General features: G+C 36.4%; 1 protein-coding gene across 1 annotated transcript in view; it reads right to left on the bottom strand.

Annotated features, from left to right (window-relative positions):
* Nucleotides 1-3,906: 3,906 nt before the first annotated feature.
* The window catches only part of LOC111601885 (S phase cyclin A-associated protein in the endoplasmic reticulum), a 38,794-nt gene continuing 20,617 nt past the window's right edge, over nucleotides 3,907-22,083 (bottom strand). Inside the window, exons 9-13 of the mRNA XM_030223318.1 lie at nucleotides 10,883-11,028; nucleotides 10,695-10,787; nucleotides 10,335-10,426; nucleotides 4,362-4,688; nucleotides 3,907-4,254 (exon numbers count right to left, since the gene is read on the bottom strand). Of these exons, the coding sequence (XP_030079178.1) occupies nucleotides 4,114-4,254; nucleotides 4,362-4,688; nucleotides 10,335-10,426; nucleotides 10,695-10,787; nucleotides 10,883-11,028 (799 nt within the window). The 3' untranslated portion in view covers nucleotides 3,907-4,113. The remainder of the gene's footprint in view (nucleotides 4,255-4,361; nucleotides 4,689-10,334; nucleotides 10,427-10,694; nucleotides 10,788-10,882; nucleotides 11,029-22,083) is intronic.

Below are 22,083 nucleotides of genomic sequence, written 5' to 3'. Positions count from 1 at the left end.
TTATGTCCCACTTGCACGCAATGTCCTGAGGCCTGAGCACTTTTTCATTATAATTGGCATTCGCCTACGCTTAACTAATCTACACAAAACGCAGCTCCCCGGGGTATATTGCCGTTGTCTATTGTTGTATTGTCATAATTTTGATTGAGGAGCCAAATGCGGCCCCAAATTGGTATTTTGTGATATATTGACTTTGTCGCTGAACTGTCGCCTGCTTAGTCACTCCAGGCTTTTGTTTCTTTACACTCATTGTCGTTGTTGTTGTCGTTGGTCGACAATTAGTGCCCTCACAGCTCCCCCACAGTCGACCACATCTACATAGCAATTAGGGTTTTATGGATCAGCTCAGCAAAGGGTTGTTTTTCTTTTGACGCACTGTCATTTGTGTTGCCACTTCCCAACTACTCCTATAGAGCTCCATATACTATATATATACACACACACCTTACCCCGCCCCTTCTCCATGGCAGTCAAGCACTTGGCTTCTGCTAACACCAATTTGTTCATTGATTTTGCGCTACAAATTAAAAATAATGTTTCAACAAAAGAGCTTAGAATTCAGCTTATCGGAAAGACGACTATCAAGATGCTCTACAAATATTACAATTTCGAATTGTTCACAAATATATTTGTTAGACTTGAAGCACATTTTTGTGAAATTATTGAAATTGAAATTATTAGAATTTATAAATATAAAAGCTTAAAATATAAAAAATATTTTAAATGTAATTATTATGACTATATTTAGAAATTATAAATATTAAAACTGAATAATTTCATTTAAAATATTTTTTATATTTTTAGCTTTTATATTTATAATTTCTAATAATTTCAATTTTAAATGAAATTATAAATACAAAACCGGAATAATTTCTTTTCAAATATTTTTTTATATTTTAAGTGAAATTATTCAGCTTTTATATTTATAAATTCTCTATATCTATTTCTTTGCAAATCTCAGAGCAGAATAAAATATAATTAATTTAAGCCATTCAAACCAAAAAAATATATATTATATATTATATATATATATATATATATATATATATATATATTATCAAATTATTATTATTATTCAATTATTATTATTAAATGATTATTATTTTAAATTATTATTAAATTACTTTAATTTTTTCATTTATAATTTCTAATAATTTTTATTTTATAATTTCATTTATTTATTTATTAAATGATTATTATTTTAAATTATTATTATTATTATTAATTTATTTTCATTTTAAATTATTAAAAATGAAATTAGTCTTAGCTTTCAGCCTATTATATCATTTTGTTGGCCTGTGTAATTAATTTTTATTTTGCCTTTCTCAGCTGCGATCTCCCTTTCACTTGATCAGCGTCGCCAGGCGTCTCGCGTAGCTAATACACCCGAACAACCCGTTCGATTTGATGCTTGCGCAATGTTTGATTGTGCAACTGTTCGACGCTGTCGCATTTCGTTTCGAGTCGAGTGACTTCAATCTGTCACCAGAGAGTTTCTTGAGGTCTTTTATTATTATTATTATTGCGAGCCGCCTTTCAATTTCCAGTGCTTTTTTCAGCATTCGCCAACCCCTCGCCGGCAGGGGTTGTGCATATGGCAGCATTAAAAAACCCACACGTACAATGTCCAAAGAAATTAGATGTCGCCGTTCTCGCTGGCTCGACTCGGATCTTCTGCTCAGCCTCGCCTGCTGCTGCTGCTCATCGTGTGACATAATTCAGGCTAGGTGCAACGAGTTGGACAAAGGTACAATGGACAGCTCAACGCACACGCCCACCGCCCACACACACACGCACACGCTGAGCAAGGCCCAAAACAAAAGGCGCTCCACGTCGACAACTTTGTCGTCTGATGATGAGTTTCGCTCGCTTTGTTTACTTCTTTCTGTTTTCCTTTTTTATTTCTTGCTGCTTTGCCCTGCATCTCGACGAGGACACGCCCACAAATTGCTCGGCACGTTATTATTGTCGTTTTTAATTTGTGTGCCCCAAAAGAAATTGCAAACAGTGCCCGTCCATTGTCTGTAGCACTTCAAACGTGAAACGCTGCCTCCAAGCGCACAGGTTGGGCTACAAAATATTACATATTGTTTATCATCTAAATTTCGCATAAAGGTGGGCTCAGCCCAGTCTGCGAACAGATTATTTACGCTTTGTTAATCCCTCGAGAACGTGACTCTATATAGATATATTTGAATTATTTACCTCGAAGCTTGGCCACAAAATGAAACAGCTCCGTGGAAGAGAGAAGCTTTTGAGGCCAGGCTAAAGTAGAAACAAGCTCATGCTAAAACTTAACAAACTTAGTCGAGAGAGAGAGAGAAACTTATATGAAACAAATTTAATAATTAAAAGTTTTAATGGAATGGAATAATGGAACGAAAGAAGTGAGAAACTAATATTGAAAGAAATAAGAAGAAAGAAACTTCAAGGGGTTAGGAATAATAAAAGAAAGAATGAAAACACAAAACACAACAAGGTGAAAAAGCGAAACTTAATTTGATAAGAAATATAAAGAGAGAAACTTTAAAGAAAGAAAATATAAGAGAGCAACTCATAAAAAATTAGAAAAATAGAGAAAAGCTGGAGTAGAGAGAAACATATATTTAATATAATAATTAATAAGAAGGAAGCTTTAAAAGAAGTTGATAATAAAAGTGAAAATTAAAGATGAAAAATAGCAAAAAGCAAAAGATGAGAGAAGCTACTTTGATAAGAATAAGAAGAGTGAAACATTTAGTATTACGAAACATTAGAGAGAAACTTATGAGAACTAAAAAAAGTATAGAAAAAGAAGTTAAATAAGAGGCAAACTTACATTAGCAAGAACGGAAAACAGAGAGAAACTTTCAAAGCAAAGAAAGCTAAGAAAAGGACATAATGAAAACACAAATAAATATTGAAAAGAGGAAGAGTTTTTTCTACTGATTTGATCAAAAATAAAAATTATAATAGAAAGAAAACTTAATATATATAAAGTTAGATATATTTAAGAAACAAAGAGAGAGAAGCTTAAAAGTAAAGCAAAAATAAACGATTGACCTAAGTGAAAAATATAAAAGTAAATGCATATATAACTATCTAGAACTGTCTAGAACTATATAAAGCTGTGTTCATAAAAATAGTAGTGCGACTGAGCATAACAAACTTAGTGATAGAAACAACTTTGTATCAAAATAGATATATTTATACAGATAAGAAGTCTAGAAAAAAATATAGCAAATATGAATAAACTAAGCTAATATTACTTACTTCATGGAGGCAAATAGTGTTTTAAATAACAACAATTATTTAAAATCTGACGCTGACTGAATCAAGTTTTATCTGTAAAATCGAAAATTAAAGTAAGCCTTAAACTTTTTAATGCTGCCAAACATTTTTCAAAAATATTCGAAAAATCAAGTTAAAATAGTCCAAGGCGAAAAATGATTCCTCTTCACAATTAAATTTGCAGCAATAAAAAACATCGCTGGGCCTTCATGATTTTTGACAAATTTCTTTATTATATATGAATAATAAAATAGTGTTGAACAAAACTGAAGAAGAAGAAGAATGGAAGTACATTAGCTTGCGTTTCATAAATTATTGCAAAGGAAAAATTAACAGAAAATATTTGACGTTAATTACAAATAAATGCAAAAACTGAGAATTTGCAAAAGATGTGTGTGTGTGTGTGTCTGAGTGTGTGTAAATTAAGATGAATGTATTAATACTTCTTTTGTTTTTGTTTTAAAACTAACATAAATTAATTTACGAATTGTAATAAAACTATGCGAGTTGTTGTTGTTGTTTTGTGAATGTGAATTTGAATGTGAATGTGTGTGTGATATATGAGCGAGTGTGTGTGTGTGTCTGTGTGTGTTATATAACTAGCATACAATACATGTTGTATATATATATATATATATATGGAGATATCAATTGATTATAAATTATTGTAAAAATATGTGTAAATCCATTTGCATTTTCCAAGCAGTTTTTCCACTTGTTTCGAATGTTTCGAGTTGATTTCTTTGAAAATAATATCACTTGGCGGCAGACACACAGAGAGAGAGGGCTAGAGAGGGAGATGGCAGAGCTGGCTGTAGCTAAAGCCAGATAGAGACAGATGCTCTACTTTTGCTGGTTGTTATTGTTGTTGTTGTTCTTGTTGTTGCTGCTGCCGCTGCCGTTGCCGCTGCTGCCTTTGTCGTGCATCATTTGTATTAAGCGATTGCGCTTGGCCGCATCCGATCTGCTGTATTCATCGAGAAACTGCAAGAAGCGATCGTTAAGAGGTTTATAAAGTTAACAGGGCTTAGTCTTTTGTTATATAGACTATGGAGAGAGAGAGGGGGCAGAGGTATTATCTATTTACTCACCCCTAGATCAAAGTCGCGTGATATGAGCTGCCGGGCCGGGGCATTGTTGTAGCACATGGTCACCAAAAATGGATAAATGACCGGATTAAACTGTGTCGACAGCTTGGACAAATTCTTGAAGATCACCGCAAACGGCTCCGTTATCAATAGCTCCTGGTGCCGTCTATTGTTCACACTGAAGAACGCCAATGATGCTATCAAATCGATGAGCATCGTGGAGCTCTCGGCACTGGAATTGGCAGTTGTCTGATTCACGCTGTGCTTAAGTATCAGGCTCATCACGTCCAGCAGCTTCACCGACAAAGGACCCTCCACGGACAGCACCTCCTGCACAGTGGTAAAAAAGGAGTAGAGAACGATTTAATTGGCAACAACTTGAATAAAAATAAAATAAAATAAATTGTGGAATCACTGAGCAAATGTTTTAATTAAGTCAAAGCAAATATCAAAGAGTGGCACTTGTTTATAGCAGCAACTGAAGTGCTCAATTGTTTGCTGTGCGTGTGCGTGTGTGTGTGTGTGTGGTAGACATCTATTTGCATAGCGGAACGCAGCAGGACGAACGGACAATGAGGTCTCGCTTCTAATTTGTTTGTTTTGGCAGCCGTGCGACCAACTGCGAAGGCCGAGCCACAAACAAAAAAAAAAAAAAAAACAGGAAAAAAATAAATGAAAGCAAGCATTTATGCTATGACAGACTACAAGATACCCTATGCTATGCAAAAAGATTAAAATGTATAGTCAAAAAGTCCATGTCAAGCATCAAACAAAGCTCTACAACTATAATTTAAGGTTTATTTTTGGTTTATCGATAGTTGTTATCGATAGTATTTTGAGGCTGGCGTGCCAGCTGCACAATAGTGCAATTTAAGTCTCAAGTATACTTAGATTTAAAGAATTTGTATAAGGAATACACAGAAGAAAGCTTAGCAATCGATAAGTTATCGATATTGTTTTATGACAAATCGGTCTGCATACGCATTACCATTAAAATGTCTGACTTGTGGCTATCGCTCGAGAATTGTTTAATTAAAAGATATTTATTAAAAGTCGATCAATAAATATCGATAGTTTTGCAGTCATGAAAATAATAATTAAAATTAGTTAATAAATTAATAAATTAAATAAGAGTTATTAAAATAAATATTCAACAACAATTTTATAATTAAATGAAATACATTTTATAAAACACTAGCTATCAGAGCTAATGACTAAATGTACGTTAAAAACTATCGATAATATCGATGTCATGTAGTATATTGATTATTCGGTTTCTAAATTAAATAAGCAATAATTAGAATTGAATAACTAAATGGAACAATTTCAAACTAGCAGTTAATCGATAAATATTTATCGATCAGTCAGAAGACAGCTTATATTATTTTATTATTTTATTTTATTATTATTTAGAACCCATCTGATTGCAATTGAAATGCAACCCTTTTGCAGTGGGCATTAGCAGCGATAGCAACCCCTAGTCTGAGCTGCATTTTAAGTTAAGTAGCCTTTAATTTATGCTAATCACACGTACTTGAATATTGTGCCTAAAGTAATGAACGAGACGGCGAGAACAACTAAAACAACCCTCGCTGCTGCGTACAGTGAGCAATAAAAAAACACCCAGAACCAAAACCAAAACCAAAACTGAAACTGGCAACTTGTACGAGCATTGAGCAAATATTTAGCCAAACAATTGACGTGCCTGGCTGGTTGGTTGACTAGCAGCAGGCTAGGGGCATGGGCGGGGGCAGGATGTAGTAGGCAGGATATGAGCGAGGATTTGTGCATGGCTCAGAGAGCAAACGATGCGCGATGCGAAGCGAAGCGGCGGCATCCTTCAAAAAACAATCAGCCAGGCGAGGCAGGCAGCAGTAGCTGCCCCTGTGTGTGTGTGTTGTGCGTGTGTGTTTGTGTGTGTATGCCTTGTGCTTGGGTTAAACTTGAAAATTTCATTTTACAAAGTCAATATTTGCCTGGCAGACGCAGCAGCAGCAGCAGCACTTGAAAATTGAGCTGCTCTGTGGTTGTGCGTGTGTTTGTGTCTGTGTGTGTGTGTGTTGTGCGTCTCTCGCTGATTAAAACCAAATCAAATTATTTGCCAGCCAAGAGTTATATATACATAATTCTTTTTTCCAGCCAGCACAAACAACACAAACAGCAAAGATGAGTGCCTGAGTTTATCTATTTCTGTGGTAATTTAAAGCAAATAAATGGGCTGGCAAGTTTTTGCACAAACTTTGGCCTAATCCGCTAGCCAAATGCCTGCTTGCGCCTGCATTCATTTCATTTTGACTGTTTGCGCAACAAATTAGTTTGTCAAGTGCGTTTCGTTTCGCCAAGGAATACACTGGCAGCCGCAAGAGTGAGCTGCATGGAGGGCAGGCGGAGGCGGAGAGGAGGTCCACAAATATTGACACAACGCAGCAGGAAATGAAATGTAGACAAGCGAATGCGCAGCAGACACACAGTCAGTTCGTCAGTCAGCCAAGCTTTCAAATGCCGTTTCATCTGTTAGACTAACTCTGCCAACTCGCACAGAGACAATGAGTCAATCAATCACTCCGTCAATCAAGCAATCTGTCATTCTGTTTATCAATCAATCATACTTTTCAACAGTCAATCAGAAAATGAATCAAGTAATCAATCATTCAATCAATCAATCTGCAAGTAGTCAAATGAGTAGAAGTTTAGATATGCTCAATCAGGAAATCAACTTGCAAATCTTACATCAAGCAGTCAATCAAACTGTTTTGATGCTATCAATCATTGTCAACCAATTAATCAGCAACTTATATTTAAGTAAAATCAAAATCGCAGCTGTTGCCATTGCGAAGAAAGTCAATCAGGCATGCTGTCAAACGGGGAATCAATCATTCAATCAATCAATCGGACAGTGTGCCAATCAGTCGATGCTTAGATATGTTTAATCAGGAAATCAACTTGCAAATAAACTCAATCAGACATGCAGTCAAAAAGGGAATCAATCATTCAATCAATCAATCATGCCAATTCTACCCACAATCACTCAGTCATACAATCAATCACTCATACACTTAATTTATACTAAATTTCATTTAGCAACTTGCAACCTGTCACTAAGCAGTCAGTCAATCATAAGCAATACAGCAAGTTGTTAGTCAATCAATCAGTCAATCACTCTTTTCTCAACCTGACGCTAATGCAATAATTGTGTGCTTATTGTAATTATGTTTTTATTGTATGCAGCTCTATTAGAAAGTCAATCAATCAATCAATCAGTCAGTCAATCAATCAATTGTCAATTGTCTGTCAATTAGTCTATGCTTTAAGTAAGTAGTTTTATCTCTCATAGGGTGCATAAATCGGTCTGCCTGGTAGTCAGTCAATATAACAATCAATCAGTCAGTCAATCAATCAATCGTCTGTCAATTATTCATTGCTTTAAGTAAATAGTTTTATCTCTCATAGAGTCGGTCTGCCTGGCAGTCAGTCAATCCATCAATCAATCAGTCAGTCAATCAATCAATCGTCTGTCAATTATTCATTGCTTTAAGTAAGTAGTTTTATCTCTCATAGAGTGCATAAGTCGGTCTGCCTGGCAGTCAGTCAATCATGCGCTATGCCTACAGACAGTCAATGTAGACACTCAATAGACAGACAGTCAAGCAGTCAAGTATTCAGGCAGTCAGTCAATCAATCATTAGCTATTTCCATATGCCGTTTCATTTGGCATTCAACTTGCAGCTCACCTGCGCCGTCTTGCAGGCGCGCGCATATCGAATGCATTGCATGTTGCTGCCCATCCACGTCTAAGTAAAGTGTCGAAATATTTGCGCAGTCACCCCACCGCAACCACCCGGCAGGTGCTCAGAAGTCGAAGTCGCGCACCACCCAGGCTAAGCAAATGTCAGCTGGGGCCGCCATTGCGGTTCAATGGCGCTGATGTTGTTTGTCATTTGGCGCTGCCAGTTAAGCAAATGTCATGCAGGCAGCAACGCCTCCGCCTCCAACTCCGCCCCCTAAGCCATGCCCATGCCCAACTGTTGACAACTAAATGTCACCTGACAAGGCGGCAGTCATGACATTTTGCCAATATGCAAATTTCGCTGCCACTCAATGACAGAAAAACTGCGAAAACGGCGACAACTTTTTATGCCCGCTCACAAAGTGCCAAATGGGTATATTCGCTTTTCTGATACATACAGCTGAGCAGAGCAGAGTGAAATGTCTGTCAAGCTGAGTGGACTCCATGTTACAATCACGTTCGCCTCTATTTGATATTTCAGATATTAAGTCCCTCTTCATATCAAGCTCCAATATATCGATAACGATAACGATATCAATATCGATTATTTAGCTCGCTTTGAGCTTGGCAAAATGCGAATATATCTCACTCTTTTAGTGAGCTTACTAAGCTTTCTAGTTGCATCTCTAAGGATTTATAATAAGCCTTGGCATATTGTTAAATTTAAAGCCATTTTTTCCAAGCTGAACGCGCATTAGGCAGTCGCATATGCACAGCCATTTGTTGCTTCTGTTGTTGCCTAAACTAAATTCTAACTTTTAGCCAGAATTTGTTGTTGTTGTTGTTGCTTTTGCTGTTGGGGCTTTGCTCAATTTTCTCAGGCGATTTCACGTGCGACAAACTTCTCAAGTGTAAAGCAAAGAAAAGCAACAAAAATCTTAAAACAAAAAAAAATAAAAGCGAAAAAATGGTTAGACAAAAAAGTTAACTTCTTTTAGACGAAAATAAAATACTCTGCAAAGCATATGATAAATAAATTATATAAAATATATAAATATTATAAAAATAGATAAGTTATGTTTGTTTCTTGAAATCTTGAAATTTAGAATCGATTTCTAAATAATATCAAGTAATAATATATAATATCAAGTAATAATATATAAGCGTAGTTATTTCGAGCATCACACTGGAGTCTAGATCTCAGCAAGCAAATCAGAAATATATAACAATTTGTAATTCCTATAATTGAAATATATTAACTAGATATTGTAGTTGTATTAGAGATTATTGAGCTAAATGTTTGAGACTAAGAAAACTTTTCTTTTCAACTTGTAAAGCAAGAAACAGCTAAAGCAGCTAAATTTAAATCGAAATTTCATTAATTTAGTTTATAGTTTTAACTAAAGAACAGTTAAGCAATGGATGCACTGTCTTTTGCTAGTCTTAAATAACTGATTAAAATATATCTTATGCAATTTGACAAGACTCTAAAAGGCGTTTGCATTGTTATTATAATTATTTATATATAATTCTACATATATTTTTATATTTTATATTTTATATTTATTTACATAGATTATGATTATTATATTATATTATATATTATATTATATATTATATTATATTATATAGAATTATATATATATCAGATGACAAAACTACAACTGCAAGGACATTGCAAATGAGTTAAAATACAACTGATTTCTGTATAATAAATGTAATATATATATGTTATATATATATTAATATGATATATGAATAATAAACATTTTCTTTAATCTATCTCCCTCTCTCTTTAATATACCAGGACACAAATGATATGATATAGATAATATATAATGCATAATAATATATATAATAATATAATGATAATGATATATGATATGATATAATATATATTTTATATAAGTAAAAATCTCTAAGCTTAAGTATTTATAAATATAAGCAAGCTAATGATATATTCTAATACTATATAAAGTAAAAGAAAATATTTCCAAAGACACTTAATAGTTAAGGAAATCTTGCACATGTCGCCCGATATAATAATATACCCTATGCTAGAGTATCGAGTGTAAAAACTCAACACATAATGAAATTTTCAACGGCTGACTTTGTGATTTGTTTAAGCGGCATTTGTCCACTTGAGAGAGAGAGAGAGAGTGGGAGCGGAAGCTAGCTAGAAAAGCTGACTGGCTGGACAGGCAGGTGGACAGGTGTAACAAGGGCGCTTTGGGGACTGAGCAACTTACCTGAAAACTGTTCGCATCCACCGAAGCCAGCGAGACGAAAAGATTAAAAGTCGATGCCGCCAACGCGGTCGTGCGCGGCGGAATGCACTCACCTGCAAAAAGCAACAGAAAGAAGTGCAAGATGAATAGTAAGTAGAAGAAGCAGCAGCACTATATAGTAAGCGGATATTGCCAGTTGCATAGACAGCCATAAATAACAACAACAACGACTTAAGAATTTCACAAAATCAAAATTAATTTCCGCCAGCGCACGAAACTCACGTAACCCGCACACAAATCCAATTAGCACCCCCATACGACTCCTACTACAGCTACTGTTGGCACCTTTTCTTTAAGATTTAAGATCCGTTACGCACTCACCTATGGGCACCATGCAGCCGGAGAGCATGGCAATGGTGCCGAAGAGCTCGGTGGACTTGGCTGCGCTCAGCAGACGTGTCGGATCGCCAGGACCTGCGAAAGGGCAAAGACAGGAAGCGGCGCAGGTTGGTTAATTGGCTTGTCCTGTTTACCTTGGCCAAGGTGCGACTTCTTCTTCGCTTACTCACCGGGCGGACAAACATCAATGAAGCGCGTGAGGAAGCCCAACGTGGTCAACAGGCTCAACATGACGCTCTGATTCTGCTCAATGGACTCGCGCACCTTCATGCAACGGCGCGACAGCATCCCAATTAGTCCAGTGATTACGGCATAGCTGTAAAAGAGCGAGAGGTGAGACGGTGAGTGAGAGAGGTATATTTGACAATTAATGACTAAACAAGACATTCATCATATTTGTTAATTGAGAGAGAGAAAGAGAGATGGACACGCAGTTGGGGACAGAGACAGCAAACGAGAAACGAGGAGAGAAAAGGATAGATCTAGAACAAGTCTAGATATTGAGAAGACAAAGCTAGGGAGACATAGAATGTGATAGATGGGAGAAAGAGAGTGGGAGAGAGAGAAGAGGAGATAAGAGGAAGTAAGAGTTAGATTAAGAGTGAGAAGGAGAGTAAGCTAGAAAAAGAAGCAGTAAGAGAGGGACTGTAAGAGAGAGAGAGAGAGAGAGAGAGAGAGAGAGAGAGAGAGAGAGAGAGAGAGAGAGAGAGAGAGAGAGAGAGAGAGAGAGAGAGAGAGAGAGAGGATAGAGAGAGAAGAGAGAGAGAGAGATCGAATAGAGCGAACGCTCTAGAGCAGAAGAGAGCTCTAAACTCGCCCCATATCCGAAGCGAGAGGAGCTCTCTCTCTCTCTCCTCTCTCTCGAGGAATACCTCTCTCTCCTCCCTCTCCTCTCCCTCTCTCTCCCTCTCTCTCTCTCTCTCTCCTCTCTCTCTCATCTCTCTCTCTCCTCTCTCTCGCCTCTCCTCCTCCTCTCTCGCTCTCCCCCCCCCTCCCCCCCTCCCTGTCGCCTCCCCCTTCCCTCAGCTCACTCCCCACCCTCCGCCCGAATAAAGAATAAAAACGAGCGAGAAGTTAGAAAGAAAGAGAGAGAGAATGCGCCCGCGAGAGCGTGAAAAAGAGCGAAAGAGCGAGAGAGCAATAGTGAGAGAAAGCGATAGAAAGCGAAATACCAAAAAAAAAAAAATAGAAAAAGAAACAGATTCAGAATATAACAAGAAGAAGATAAAGGGAGAGAGTTCAATTATGAGAGAGCACGCTTAAACAGATTTAGATAAACTAAAAAAGATACTAAAGAAAATTAGACATAAGGAAAGATATTAAAGAGAATGAAGGAAATACGAAATTCCCCGAAATAGTGAAAAATGTTGGAAGATAAAATATAGACTAAAAATATTGCTGAAATATCAATAAAAACTTGAGGGGACGTGAGACAAAGCGAAGGAAGGATGAAAAGTAAAGAGAGAATGAGACACTTCCGTAAGAAATAGAAGTAGTCTAAAGAGTTAAAAGAGATTGAAATTTAATGTAATATTTAGTTAAGTTAATATATTCCAATATTCAAATTTCAAGAAAATAAAATGCTCAAAAAATTCCTCGTAATTCAAGAAGTGAAGCCATATAACAATCCTATATATATATTCCATATACTCAATATTTATTTGCACTTTTAAAAAATAACTGCAGACGATATTCCACCACCTAATTTACAGTATTATTGAGCCACACACACACACGCACACTCGCTCACTTTTTATGTTCAATTTGTGAGTTCAATTGCTGATGCAGGAGCAGGAGCAGGAGCAGCAGTAGCTAATATCCTTCATATGGTAATCAGGGACACGCGTTTGGCATTAAGTGTGCTTGAAAATGCAAAAACGATTAGCAGGAGGCATTCGCATAAAATTTTGTTGCTGCTAAATGTTTGTAAGCAAATAAGGACTTAGCCAGGACAATTCGCACAGCTAAATGTGATGCTGCATGCATTGAGCAGCTCAGCTGAACGTCGAGGGAGAGAGCAGCACAGCATCCAAGCTGAGCAAGAAACTTTGCTCTCACTCTGCGACTTGTACTCTCTCTCTCTCTCTCTGTCTCTCTTTCTGTCTCTGTCTCTGATTTATTTTAATTTATTTCTCACTTATTGTGCAGAGCTGTGGCTACGTCTCCAGCTCTGGCTCTGATTACAAACAATAAAAATATCACTCCTTTCACTCGTGATTTATCATAATAATTGATACGACTATAAACACAAATCATCATCAATTACGAGAGACGACTGAAGAGGAGTGAATCTATGTAAAGGGCAATCGTTTGATTTGCCACTCGACAACCCTCTCCCCCTCACTCCCACTCTCCACTCTCCATCGTCTCTTTGTGTACCATCTAAATGAATGGCATACAAATTTTGTACTATTTAAGTGCAGAATTCATCAAGCAATCGACTAAACCCCAAACAAATAACAACTGATGCAACTGATGAAATAAACTCTTTATATATAAACACCCATGGCCAGGAGAATAGGTACAAGGAGTTAAGCTGTGCTGGCGAGAGAGGCAATATTTTAGGTGTATTAAAAAAACTATGAACGAGTTTTATAAAGGAGTTTAAATGGCGCAATTATATTAGATATATCATAAATAGATATATGAATGATATAAAAAGATATATAGCTATATAATATATAGAAATTGCTTAATATCATCAAACGTAGCTCTTACTATACATTCATATATTTAATATCCTGCATAGTTTTAATAATTCCATTTACACAATTATTATAGGAAAATTCAAAATACTGAAACAATGAGAATTTCATTATATTCAACAAAAATTTGTTCAAAATATTGAGAAACTATTCACTGAAAACGGATCGCTAGACATGAGTTTTAACAAACATCATTTTGGTATATCTAATATTATTAAGTTAAATTAAAACTTCACTAATTAGATTAATATTAACTAATATGCTCACAATAGCTTAACTTATATCAAAATATCCAATGTTTACTAACAAAAAAAAATTCTAAAAGTAAAAAAATTATAGAAAATTACTACAAAAAAACTTTTTACTTTCTTTTATAAGATATATAGAAAAAAATTGAAAGCTTGTAAAAAAATGCAATCTCAAATCATTAAAAATAAATTTCTGCTGCTGTTTCAACTCGAAGAAATCTTTAAAGTTATATTATTTAAAGTAGTCGAAGGAAGGGTGATGAGGTAGGATAGAGATGATGAGAGAGAGATAGAGAAGGGAGAGAGGGTGAGAGAGAGGGAGGAGAGGAGGAGAGAGAAGAAGCGGGAAAGGGAGAGGAGGGGAAAGGAGGCGAAGGAAGGAGGAGGAGGGAGGAGAGAGAGAGAGAGAGAGAGAGAGAAGGGAGAGAGGGGGAGAGAGAGGGAGGAGAGGAGGAGAGAGAAGAAAGCGGGAAAGGGAGAGGAGGGGAAAGGAGGCGAAGGAATAGGAGGAGGGAGGAGAGAGAGGAGAGAGAGAGATAGATAAGGAGAGAGGGGGAGAGAGAGGGAGGAGAGAGTAGAGAGAAGAAATCGGGAAAGGGAGAGGAGGGAAGGAGGCTAAGGAAGGATTATGGAGGATGAGAGAGAGGAGAGAGAGAGAGATAGAAGGGAGAGATTTTTAGATATAGGGAGGAGAGGAGGAGAGAGAAGAAATCGGGAAAGGGAGAGGAGGTTAAAGTATTCTAATTAATTTTTATTATTTATTATATATATTATATATATATATATATAATTTATATATTTTTATATATATTTATTATATTATTATATATAAGAAATCTTTAAAGTTATATTATTTTAAATTATTCTAATTAATTTTTATTATTTATTATATATATAAATATATAATTTATATATTTTTATATATATTTATTATATGATTATATATTTATTATATTATTATATATAAGAAATCTTTAAAGTTATATTATTTTAAATTATTCTAAATAATTTTTATTATTTATTATATATATTATATATATATATAAATTATATATTTTTATATATATTTATTATACTATTATACATATCCAAATTATAAATATTTCTGAATTACTTGAGTAAAAGTTGCTAAATATAACTATAACATGTGCTTGACGTTAAGCTTAACTTATAATCATACTGATATACACACCGAAACAGAAAGAAAATGATTAAAATATAAACCAAAGATATTTATAGAATATCAATCAAACCTCTGCAAAAGCATGCCTATTATTTTGGCCACGAGTGTATTTAGTCAATATACATTCTATAATATGAGTGATTGATACGCCATGACAATGTGCGGATAGAACGAAATAATATTGATGCCAAATGCTGGCCAAAGCAAATAACAACAACAACAACAATGCTGCAGAGGCAGGGCGGGATGGGGTTGCCTAACCATTTGACCCCTTTTGACACACAGAGCCTTGACTGCAAGTGTGTGCGTGTGTGGCGCTCAAATAAAAGCGTCCATTACTCAAACTCACACAGGACATCGTCGCCCCCCACTCTCTGGCAAACAAAAGCGTCAGCCAGCTACGTGTCCTGTATGCGACCAGGACTAGGAATCCTTGTGAATGGGAATACAGCGACTGCGATTCAAGAGGCTGGAGGGTTTTTGGCTGCCAGAGAGCACTCCTCTGGCGTTGTCAACTGTAAACATACTTGAGCTTCCTGTTTTGCTATTTGTGCGAGCGCTGCACACTTAACCAACACACACACGCGCGCACCCACACACACACTCGTCGCACACAAGCTGTTTGCTTGTTGGTTGGTCAATGTCCTGGCCGAAAAGAAAAAAGTACTCGGCAAACTCATCAGCACCACAAAAATATCCTTAATAATTTTCTTAAACCAACAAGCACAAAGCTGCATGAAGGATGCTTTTACCCAGTCAACAGCAGCAGAGGAACAACGTTCGCCGCACCCTACCCCTCCCCCACCCCTTCGTCTTCTTCTTCCTTTTTGGCCTGTCATCGTTTGTCATGTGTCCTTCGCTTGTGCAAAGTATTTAGTTCGCCTCGCCGGGGAGAGCATCAATCCAAACACAAAATGGCCAACTGGCCAACGAGTATCGGATGTGGCTGAGGTTTCCTTTAGATCCCATCCCCCACCGGCCCACCACAGTCCGCAGCTCGTTCCCGCGCCGGGTGCCACATAATCGTCACTGCCCGTAAAATAAACAGCAACAGAAGCGGCAGTGTGGCAGCAGCAAGGACATCAAGAATGGCGTCAAAATAAAAATAAAATACGAGCGCCACAAATTATTTGCTTCACGACTAGCTGAATACACTAACTAAGGCAGGTAAGTTTAGCAAAACAAATAAAGATAATAAATTAATGAATGCCAGTTCACAGTGAGTAATTCTGTTCGAACTTATCTGACTTCTCAAGGAATAAACAGAAAACTTCATTTAAAAAAAATTATATCATGCTGAAACTATTAAGCTTATGCTTATTAGGGGTATTCCAGCTGGACATTTTAATTCAATTTAATAATATATATATATTTATGTTAAGACTGTGACTGTAGACTGTGACTGTGACTGTGACTGTGACTGTGACTGTGGCACTTTGAAAAAGTTTAGTTAATGTTTAAGGGTATTCCTGCATTTTATAGCTGTAAAATATATGCTTTTTAGGAAAAATGGCATTTCTCCTACTAGTTTAATCAAACTTACACATAATTAATTAATTTAATAAATAAATTTATTTTTGCCTAAGTAAGTAATACAGCAATACGTTCATAAAGGGGTATTCCTACTATCAAATTAATCTGAAATACTGGACTGTATATAAAAAAGTCTTAAGTGTCTAAAAAACCTTTTCATATAAAGTTAGAGTAATGTTAAATGATTATTTTTCCTAATTTAGTAGCCGCTACTATTTTTATGAACAGCTAAATTTTATAAATTTTTCTTTATCAAGCCCTGAACTGCTTATGTTACCAAGTTTTAAACAAAAAAAAATCTTAATAAATAAAAAAATTAATTAAGCTTAATATTCGCCTCAAAAATATTTTGTTTATTATCGACTTTTGTTGCACAACATTTAGTGCTCAGGCGCACTACTATTTTTATGAACAAAACCGTATATATAAACTATTTGAACTATTTAAAATTTGAATTTATAATGAAAATATTAATTCATTTATATATAACATGAATTGAAGTATTTTAAATTTTAGAAAATCTTTTTCACATTTTTTTTGTATATCTACTCACAATGCCGTGATACCCGCTCGCGGTAAGCGTATTTTGTATGTATATATAATAAAATACGAGACCCTCGACGCTGGACATGAGCATTTTTAGCTGGGTGTGAAAAGGCATTTGGTGCAAAGCTCGAAATAAAATAAAAATAGTGCCGCAAAAGGACGACGTGCAACAGCAACAAAATTAACATCCTTGTTAGTTGTGAAAACACGTTCGCTAAATACGCGACAGGCGACGCTGGCGTTGAGCAACCCCCGCAAAGGGCCGAAGCAGCAGCAGCAGCAGCAGCCACAGCTCAAGTGTGTGTGTGTTTGAGACAGCCGCAAATATTTTAACAAGTGTCAAATGCACACGCTACTTAACTAAGTTTTATTTTCACTCCATTTTTATTTACTCTCTGCAACTTTTTTCACGTGCAGCTTTTCACACAAAAAAACGCAATTGATTAATAAACAAAATAGCAACGCTTTGCCACGCCCAGTTGCCACTGCTGCTGCAGCATGTAATTTGGGCATTGGTGTGCATTGATTTCGGGCACTTAAGGCACATAATCAGCAGCAGCAGCAGCAACAGCAGGACATCAGCGCGGATTTGTGTTCAAACAACAAGCTGCATGGCTCGCTGCACAACAATGAAAGGAGACCAGAAACAGAAGAGATACAGAGGTAGACGGAGGTAGCGAGTCGGCTTCACAGTCAGCGGCATAAGCTGGATTAAAATCAAAACAGATTTGCGTTGACAACGAGGCTGCGCCGTCCGACAGGACATGTTAATGTGCCTGGGCGAGAACAAGTTGTTGCTGTTTTGATATGTGAAACGAAACACCTTGCCACAAGGATCTATTTGACATGTACAAGTACTCGCAGCGCACGTCATTTCAACTTGATTGCCAGCAGAAGGTCTGAGGAGGGGATGCAGGACGCTTAAATCGTTTTCAAATGAGTTGCAGTCGAGTTGATTTTAGCCCCGGGCGCTGCTTAACAAGTGCGCCGAGGCCAGGCGCTGAATCCTTTGCCAACATATGTCAACACAGCAACTGCAGAAAATGGCTGACCGATTAAGCTCAGGCGACTAAGGGTAGGGGTAAGTTATTGAGATAAAGGGTAGAAGGTAACTTAATCAATTTTGCAATTTCAGCTAAGCGAAATATATTATAATATATGATGTATGCATTCTATATAATTAATATACAAAATTTATATTAAAACAGATTAAAGCTTAAACTTATCTTAAATGTAAGTTTAGCCTGCAATCAAAGCTCACCTAAATGCAACATTAATAAAGTCCATCATTCTCTATAAGCCTAATGACAGATTTGTAACTCTGCAGCGAAATTTAAATGCTATCGATTTTTATCGATTTTATAAAAACAATCAAATTACATACAATAATTTATGACACAAACTGGAGCTAAATATAGCCCGAAATTTCAACTTTTTAATTTGTGAGAATTGTTTAAGTTAAGCCTTATAATGCAGCAGAATTAGTTATCGATTACTTATAAAGAGTACACAATCTATAGATTAATTTATTAATAGAATTCGTTAATTTTCATTATTTTATTTATTATCTATACTAGAAGCAGGAGTAAAGACTAATTTCAAGTGCTTGGCTTATCTTAAATTAACTTGTTATCGATTTCTTATCGATTTTAATATCAAACGAACAAAAATTCGAAAATAGAATTGGAAAGACATAAAGAGATAGAAGTTCCTTCCAAGACTGGAGCACAGAAAGCGTTAGATTTTCTTTCTGTTATCATATGTCTAACCGACAGAGAAATATCTTAATCGCCTTGTTTGTTAATGCTCTCCTGTATGATCTATAATCTACAACATATATGCTCAACTAGACCATATAATTACCTAGCTTATTCTACCAGACATTGGCAGGTTTTACTGGCTTCGAAATTAAAAAATCATTCACTCAGACAAAGTCAACAATGGCTCAGGCCAGAGCAAACGGCAGCTGGGATCTCGACCCCGAAACGAAAACTCAAAACCCGAAAAGAGCAACAAAAATAAAAATAGAAACGAAAATAGAAATTGTAATAGAAATTAAAATAGATTTAGATACAGTTGCAGAAGTAGCTGAACCGCAGCCTCACAAATACCTAAAACAACAAGCGACGAAAATTGTGACAAACGCAAAAAAAAGGTGTTAAATGAAAAGTAAACCAGCAGCAGGCAAATACACGCTGACTACTCTAGGAGCGTTAGGGGTAGTCCCGCAGCAGTTTATTAAAATGCAATTGTTGTTGTTGCTGCTTTGGTTGTCAGCACTTGATTAAGAGCAGCCGCTGCGACACAGTTGACACACGGACAAACAGAATCGGAATCGGAATCGGAATCGGAGTCGGAATGTTTGTAGGGGTTGCAATGAGCACTGTCCCTACCCCCACCCCTACCCCGAGCACGCCTCCTTTTTCCACTGAAAAAATCTGTAACTGACGCGTTCCGCTTCTGGGTGTCATGTCAAAACAATGCAACTCGAGTCGCATTTTTTTTGGGGTTGAGAGCGAAAGGACAACACAGCAAATGCGATTTGAATAAGCGACATGGAAATGAAATAAATTTAATTGAAAGTGAAAGCCAGTCAAGTCAGCAGCTGATGATAATTATAAAGCTGATGATGATGATGTGGATGATGCTACCTGATCACACCTGGCACACAGCTGACGCTAGTCGAAGCAAAAAACTTTTGGCCATGTTTATGCATTAGACGTGTCAAACACATTTTTTTGCTGTTGTTGCTGCAAGTCGCGTGGCTTTTGCGCTTAGCTGCCCTTTAGGGCCATTAAGTTGCCTGCCGGCCCAGTGGCAGTGGCAGTGGCAAGGTGGGGGCGACGGTGGTGCTAGGTAGCCATATACGACGTAGCTGCATAAAAGGTTTATAACATTTTGCAGCCAAGCAGATGGTGCTAACCATGGCTAAAGCAACTTGTGTAAGGACTCAGCTCATAGTCCTCTGATAATATTTTGAGGAAATGTTTCCTTTTAGGGCTAAGCTATGCGGCATAAAAGTAGCTAATATAATAAAAAGTCTGCATATTATGTGGTAAAATGTAATATGATAATATATATTTTAAAGAATATATAAATCTAAGAGTTCAGCATACTTTGGTACTCAAAAGCAGACAACTTCGTGTCTTAACAAGCTAAACAACGCTCAGGTGCAGCCAACTTAACAGGCCGACTTAACCTACAAATCAAATCAAATCAAGAGACGCAACCAACTTAACAAGACCATTTAACGGGTTTAGAAATTAATTTAAAATTCAATTTAAGTAAAATAAAATAAAAATATATAAATAGGAAAATTAATATAAAATATATATTTTTTTAATATAATTTATAATTGTAAATAAAACAACTTTAGTTTTAATAAAAAATTAAAGTATAAATTATATTAGCTTAATAGTTTAGTATGAAATACATTTTACAAAAAAAAAAAAACAATTAAATTAAAAAATTATATATTAAAACGATTTTTAAATGTTTTAAAAAAAATAACCTTGCGAATTTCTCATTATGACTCGCTGTTTTGCTCGAGTGCTCAAATTTGTTGAGCAAATATTTAACATAAATAAACAAATAAATTGGCAATAAGGAAATTCAAGTTTGTAGATACATAAATAAACAAATAAATAAGTTAGATAACTTGTTTATTATGAAGATACAGCTCTCTAAATGCGTCGAAAGCTCCATTTCTCTCCTTCGCTTTTACTGCCCAACAGGGTATCACTCAGTCGCTCCAGCCCGCACTTTTGCTGCTCAGTTTCTGCCCGCTTTGCAGGCCACTTTTAATGGGCATTCGGTTGACGCAGACAACACAAACCAAAAATGTTAGCATGTGCAGTTAAGTAACGGCAACAATGCGCATAAACATTATCAGAAGGAGATAGAGAAAGGGAGAGAGAGCGCGCGGGAAACAGAAACAGCAACAACGAGGCGTCGTTATCATTAAGAGGCGCGACAGCAACAACCACAGCAACATCATCATTTTATCATCATAATTATTGGGCTTATTAGCGCGTGTAGAGAAAGACGAAGAAGAAAGAGGAAGAGAAGGAGAGAGAGAGAGCGCGCGCAACTCTACAGAGACTATAAAGCAGCAAACACGCTCTCTCTGGCAGTCACGTATTTGGCAAATCCGTTAAAAAGAAGGTTAAAGCTGTCACATGCAAGTAGCATAAATATCATATATAATGTATATATTATATATAATATATATATGTGAGTGTATCTAAGCAGATTTCAGACAAAGTCACAATGCGGCTTAGACAATTCGTCATGTCATAAGGCTCAGAGCTAGAGGGAGAGACTGAGGAGAGGCAACAGCTTCGTTTGAGATCTCAATTCTGACTAATGGAGGTTTCAGCAACAACAACAACTACAACAACATTAACATTGCCTTCTTATGAATTTCAATTGGCTCACAAAATGTCCACAAACACAAAAAGGGGAACTCGGACACGGAACTCGGGACTGCAATTGCGAACTGGCTTCGTGAATACCCTGTAAAGCAGCCATAGAAACGGGCATACTAAACGTAAAGAAACATTCGTTTGACTACTCCAACTAAAATATTATCTGCAGAATTAAAAGACTAAGATTTGCCATAATTAAGACTCAGTTCAGTTTTTGGGTATTTTATAGTCAAGAAAAGTCTAGATTTGTCATCATATTCCATATCTTGAAAATTGTAATCCCGTTGAGCAGTTGCTTTTGCAGGATATTTTATAGTCTAGCATGCATAAGGTCTAAGCCTGTGCTGCTGACTTGTGTAACTATGTGTATGTGTGTTTGCATTACTAATATGAAACGCCCACCACAGCAACAACAACAATTGCCGCCTGCCACTTACAACAACCATAATAATAACAAAGGACATGCAACGAAACGTGCGTCTCCCTAATTCACAGCAAGGCGCTTCTGTATGTCCTGCATTGAGCCGCAGGCGGTCGATCCTTGAGCATCCTGCGGCGCTAATAACCCACTTACTTATAGTTATCCCTTTGTCCTCTACTGCCGCTGAAGCTCTGACAGGCCATCAATTATGAGTATTAAGCGAGTATTATTTATATAAAGTGGAACGGGAAGCGAAACGAGCAACAATTCCAATCAGAGCTGACCACAAGCGAATTTCGCAAATGCAA

This window comes from Drosophila hydei, unplaced genomic scaffold, assembly GCF_003285905.1.
Source record: "Drosophila hydei strain 15085-1641.00,03,60 unplaced genomic scaffold, DhydRS2 tig00000172-arrow-pilon, whole genome shotgun sequence".
NCBI lineage: Eukaryota > Metazoa > Arthropoda > Insecta > Diptera > Drosophilidae > Drosophila > Drosophila hydei.
This window is presented reverse-complemented; position numbering and strand designations above follow the sequence as displayed.